Source organism: Sinocyclocheilus anshuiensis, unplaced genomic scaffold, assembly GCF_001515605.1.
Source record: "Sinocyclocheilus anshuiensis isolate Anshui unplaced genomic scaffold, SAMN03320099.WGS_v1.1 scaffold471, whole genome shotgun sequence".
Classification (NCBI taxonomy): Eukaryota; Metazoa; Chordata; class Actinopteri; order Cypriniformes; family Cyprinidae; genus Sinocyclocheilus; species Sinocyclocheilus anshuiensis.
The window spans coordinates 497,781-503,922 of record NW_015549588.1 but is presented as its reverse complement, the minus strand read 5'-3'; the positions used below and the strand labels follow the sequence as shown (position 1 = coordinate 503,922).

At 34.0% G+C, this 6,142-nt stretch overlaps 1 protein-coding gene across 6 annotated transcripts in view; it reads right to left on the bottom strand.

Annotated features, from left to right (window-relative positions):
• Positions 1–6,142, bottom strand: part of LOC107657998 (type II inositol 3,4-bisphosphate 4-phosphatase-like) — a 175,434-nt gene that overhangs the window by 13,103 nt on the left and 156,189 nt on the right. For all 6 annotated transcript variants that reach the window (XM_016446372.1, XM_016446371.1, XM_016446370.1 and 3 more), the window contains 4 exons: positions 3,007–3,133; positions 2,004–2,144; positions 1,793–1,890; positions 435–547 (listed from right to left, as the gene is read on the bottom strand). In XM_016446372.1, the coding sequence (XP_016301858.1) occupies positions 435–547; positions 1,793–1,890; positions 2,004–2,144; positions 3,007–3,133 (479 nt within the window). The remainder of the gene's footprint in view (positions 1–434; positions 548–1,792; positions 1,891–2,003; positions 2,145–3,006; positions 3,134–6,142) is intronic.

Sequence of the window (6,142 nt, the reverse complement as noted above, 5' to 3'; positions counted from 1 at the left end):
TTGATCAAAAATACAGTATTATTTGAAGAACAGAAAGTACAAAAGAACACCATTCTTTGAAAAAAAAAAAAAATCAACATTTTTTTGTAACATTATAAATGTATTTACTGTCACTTATGTCAATTTAATGTGGCCTTGTTGAATAAAATAAAACAAAACAAGACAAAATTTACCCCTTACTTACCCCCAAACATTTCAATGGTTGTGTATATATTGGTCACACAAACAAAAGACCAAAAGTGCTACATTTTATAAGCCAGTAATTACTCTCTTGAAACTCATGTTAAAGATTACAATCTCTTACTTGAAATGCTGACCCTCACAGAACACTGATTTGAATGCTCGTTCAGCAACCCAATGTTTCCCAAATGTGAGGTTACGAAACAAATTGCACACACTTCCTGCAGACTCCATGACCTCAAACTCAGCCTCACCATTCCCGCAAGCCACAGGATCTCCACGTTCTTTCTCTTCTTGGTGACTACATTCTGGCCGAGGGTGTCGAGCAGTTCCTTGATGTCTGTCTGTGTCTGAAAACATGGCAGGCCTTCGGAAAGAAGAGAGAAAAAGAGCAGACACTTGAGATGTCATGCATTAACAGGTTTAAAGAGGGCTTGTTTGTCCCTGTATCGACAAGCACTAAAGATGAGATTGAAAAGTCTGGGGACATGTTATTTTTCTGATAAACAGGCAGATGGAAAGAAGACAAGATGTGACATGCTGCGATGCAGCTTGGCATTCGTCTGCTGGGAGCATTCATCATCTAGAGCCGTCACACTCCATAGACGTGATTGACATATCAGAGAACAATAAATTCCTGCACTCAAATCCTTTAAACATGAGACGCTGCGCTCGACACAGACACTGCAGAAGTGTCGCATGAATGCCCATTGTCAGAAGTTGGTCTAAAAAACAAAATCAGTCGACTGTAGGCTTTTTGTTTTTTCGTTTTCAGAAATAACAAACACATAATAACAAAATTTAAATAACAAAATTTAAGTGATAAATGTAGACTTCAATATGAAAATATATTAAAACATTTTCCTGATTTGATTTAAATCTCTTTATCAGCCCACTATCAAAGATTTATAATGTGTGTGTATATATATATAAATATATATACTGTATATATATGTACACACACACACACACACACTCAAATTTTCTAATTCAAATGCATTTATTTAAAATAATTTAACAGAAAAATCTTTTGTAACATTATAAATATCTTGTATAAATGTTAAAATTTTTGATAAAAGTCCCATTATAATAAAATGTAAATCTATTTTTTTTTTTTTTACAGTTACAGTAGTTAATTTGAGTTGAAACATGACAGTCTCAGTATTAATCTTTTTTTTTTTTATTATGGGTGACTCTCAGTTCATCCTCAAAATTAAAAGAAATAAATGTAATAAATTAAAAGAATGTTGAGAAATAGTAAGAATGTTGCAGAAATGTTTATTTTTCAATATTTTGTTTATTTATATATACATATGCGTGTTTTTTATTATCTGTGTGTTGTTGTCTCTGTGTACTGGAAGCATGTGACACTAAAACAAATTCCTTGTATGTGCAAACATACTTGACAATAAAGCTCTTTTTGACTTCTGACTAAAGAAAGTGAAAAGTTTTTTTTTTGCAACTTTAATATCAACATCAATCATTTTTGCAGTGCACAATACCAAGTTGATAACTAGTTTCTAAATATATTGTTCCCAATGTTTGAATAAAAGTAACTGATGAATGACTAAATGCAATATAAAAAGCTCAGTTTCTCGAATGATGAACTTACATTCAGATGGCAGCGTGTTGGTTAAGGATTTATAGTAACCTTCAAGAATCTCGAAGTTCTTCTGGTTTATTCTCTCCTGTAAAGATATATCACCAAATCTGAGGGGGAGACACACAGAGAGCACAAGCATCATGTTCCAGCTCAGACACGCTTCACTGAGCATTTATGCTTGTAGGGATTGAATTCCACTTCTATCAGTCAGTGCTTGTACCTCTCAGCGATGGTTTGTTGCTCGTTGATGCCCACATTGAAGAGCACGGGGAGCACGCGCAGCGGCTTGCCCTGGCGCAGCTCATCCGGGAGCGTTTGGAAGGCATGATGTGGGAGAGGCACCTCGACAGTGTAACGGTCTCTGGGACAAAAACAGGTTACATTTCCAAACTCTGTCAATACCAGCATGTTCCCACAGCTTCCTTGGACTCACTTGCACTCACACAATGCATCCATATTAACACAGTGCACTTCCATAATACCATAATTTTGTAATGGTTTTTAAAAGATGTTTCATATGCTCACCAAGGCTGCAATTATTGGATCCAAAATACAGTAAAAACAGAAATGTTGTGAAATATTATTACAATTTAAAATAACTGCTTTTTATGTTAATATATTGTAAAATGTAATTTACTCCTGTGATCAAAGCTGTATTTTCAGCATCATTACTCCAGTCTTCAGTGTCACATGATTGTCAGAAATCATTCTAATATGCTGCTCAATAAACATTTCTTATTATTATCAATGTTGATTCCTATTTTTGAGGAAACTATGACACATTTTGTAACATTATAAATGTATTTACTGTCAGTTTTGATCAAGTTAATGCATTCATGCTGAATAAAAGTTCTTCAACAACTTACTAACAGTAAAATTCTCTATATTAATTATTTAATTAAAATATTATTAATGAAAATATTTATTTAAATTACATTTTAATAATATGATATAATATAATAATTAATATAAAAACGTAAACAAAATATGAAACGTAAAAAAAATTAGATCAGTACATAACTGGAAAATATGAGTGACTCAAATATTTATTTCCATTACTTTTTTATTTTATGTTTTTAATCATTTTTGTCTTTATTACATAGGACAGTAAAGAACTGACAGCAAGTGATATGAGAGATAGAAAGAGACGCTTTTTTAGGATAGTTTTTAGGATATGAATGTTCACTCATGTATGTTTGTGTGTGTGTGAGGGGCTCTCTCACCGTCTACCGCTGACGGTGGGCTGCAGGCTGACAGCTTCCTCAGACGCCGCCTCTGTGATCCTGAAGCTCACTCTGTGCAGGTCACTGATCCCCACCTCCATGTCCTCCAGCATCCCTATTTCCTCACCTGAGTGACAAACATCTGTGTTACTACAGCATATACCAGCTGTCTTCATGAGGAAATACTACAGACTTTTTCTGAGTTAAAATAAAGATGCAATTTTGTTCTAAAACTTAAATTACCATGCAATACAAGCACCCAAATATATACTGTACAAATGCATAAATACATATATTGTATACAGTTGTACAGAGGTTGGATTGGTTTAGTGGGTAATATAATTTGGGAAAAAATCATTGCATTTTCTTTATAATATATTTCAATTTATCTTTATGTTGTCTATATTCTCTAGATTGTACATCAGTATAGTATAAATTCTGCAGTGATTAGTACAAGCCGTGGGTGAAATGGGTGATTTCCAAAAAGGACAAATCACAGGAGCCCGTTTAGCAGGAGCGTCTGTATACTTGAGAGCCCAGATGTTTGGTGTTTCAAAATAGTCTTTAATCATAATGACTACACCAGCAAAGCATGGCAATACTTCATCAGTGAAGAATAATGGTGGGTCGAAAACCAAAAGTGAATGATAGGAACCACTGACTGTGTCCCAACAACACAGAACTACTGCAGCAATGTGAAGGCAAACCTCACACAAAACCTGACCACAAAGCCACCATCCATAAATAAATAAATAAATAAATATATATATATATATATATATACTTACACAAAATAAATAAATAAATTATATATATATACACATATATATTACAAATTTTCATTTTAACTTGATGCACTAGAATAACTATGAAATAAAAATGAATAAAAACGACACAGGAATATAAAAACTAATACAAATTACAAAAAAATCACTAAAACTTTAACTAAAATTTTAAATACATCCATAAATAAATAAATATATAAATATATATATATATATATATATATACGTACACAAAATAAATAAATAAATTATATATATATACACATATATATTACAAATTTTCATTTTAACTTGATGCACTAGAATAACTATGAAATAAAAATGAATAAAAACGACACAGGAATATAAAAACTAATACAAATTACAAAAAAATCACTAAAACTTTAACTAAAATTTTAAATAAAATAGAAAATATAAAGAAAAAAACTAATTCAAAATGTTAATAAAACTACAATAATACTGCCTAACTACCCTGTTTGACCAGAAATGTTGATCGCGGAACACGGCACGCTGTACCTCACTATCTTAAGGCACAGGAATTATATCATAAGCAACGTAATTCTCTAAACATTACCCGGGAACACAGTTGACACAGTAATCTCCCCACCGGCACTGCCTCAATAGATTAACTTTCTCCGAGCGCAGCAAACAATCGCAGTCATTCATGAGTAATTCAAACACACTTCATCAAACAAAAACAACAGCCTCCAGCACTTCACACTGCAAGAAAGGTGAACTGAGGTCAAACCCGTATCGTGTTAAGAAGCATGTTCAAGCACTTGACTGTAATCTGTGATCTAAGGATCACAACTGGAAGTGTGTTTATTTCAAAGTTTGGTCGCTGCGGGAAACAGTCATACGGCAATCATACGCAGAGAACTAAAGTGCACAATAAAGCATTAAGACACACTTGAATTACAGTCATTTTACCACATGTACAGTGCCAAAACAGTAGTGAAGTGTCATGTGGCCAAGTATGGTGACCCATACTTGGAATTAGTGCTCTGCATTTATCCCATCCAAAGTGCGCACACACACAGCAGTGAACACACACACACACCGTGAACACACACCCGGAGCAGTGGGCAGCCATTTTTTGCTGCGGTGCCCGGGGAGCAGTTGGGGGTTCGGTGCCTTGCTCAAGGACACCTCAGTCGTGGTATTGAAGGTGGGAGAGAGCGCTGTACATTCACTCCCCCCACCTACAATCCCTGCTGGTACGAGACTCGAACCCGCAACCTTTGGGTTACGAGTCCGACTCTCTAACCATTAGGCCACGACTTCCCCCTAAGGAGTAGTAAGTTAATAACGCACAGTCTTGAGTGGCTTATTGTTTTTATAAAACAGTTTTAACAGTTCTATACAAGTCCACTGAAGACAGGAAGACAGGGTGGCATATATCGAGCTCCGCCCCTTTTTAAATAGCCAATAGCATTTTGTTTAATTAAAACACAGCTCACCACTGCGGCAGTTCGCGAGACAATGCAAAACCAGACTTCATTTGCCCCAATGGAAAGCATATTTACACTGAATTGTTCCCTATCCCCTATGCAGTGCACTTCACCATATAGAAAGCAGTAATTCTGTAAACAATTGACTGATTTCCGCTACAACTTCAATGTCTGTTTATAGTGTAGGAGACGGGACACTTCAGATTCTAGAGAGCATTTGATTTAACAAAGTTTGAAGAGAAGCTGAAGTGCAGGGTGATGTCATCAAAATCGTTGATCCACATTGGTGGAAGTGAGAGACTGTAAGTTTGGAATGTTTATATCTTATAAATGTGAATTTTGTCATTGATTTGGAGCACACTTGCTTATAGATAACGTTAAGGCTAACATTAATACTAATAGCCAAACATCTTCAATTTTGATTTCATGGGGACTTTAATAATAATAATCAGAAAAAAACCTTCCAAAAGTAATTTATTCACTAAAACAGAAAAAAGAAAAAATAATAGTGTAGAAACAATTTGCAGTAAATATCACAATTAATTAAAAAGGACTGAAATTGTGTTTCCTAGTAAAAATACTGAAAAAATTGGTTTTATTTAAAACTTTGAATTGTTTTTATTATTATTACCCAAGTAAAAAACCTATGCCACAATTTATTTAAAATACATTTATTTCATACTAAGTATAGTTTAAATCTATTAACTAGGGCTGTCAGTTTAAAGGCACAATATGTACGATTTTTTAAATTAAAATATCCAAAAACCACTAGAACAGTGTTATATATTTTGCTGACTTGTGTACTTACATTATCCCAAAATGTTTCAAAGAATGTTTAAATCCAGAGAAATAAGCAATTTTAACTAGTGACACGGACCGTGTCCATAGTGTCATTGTGTC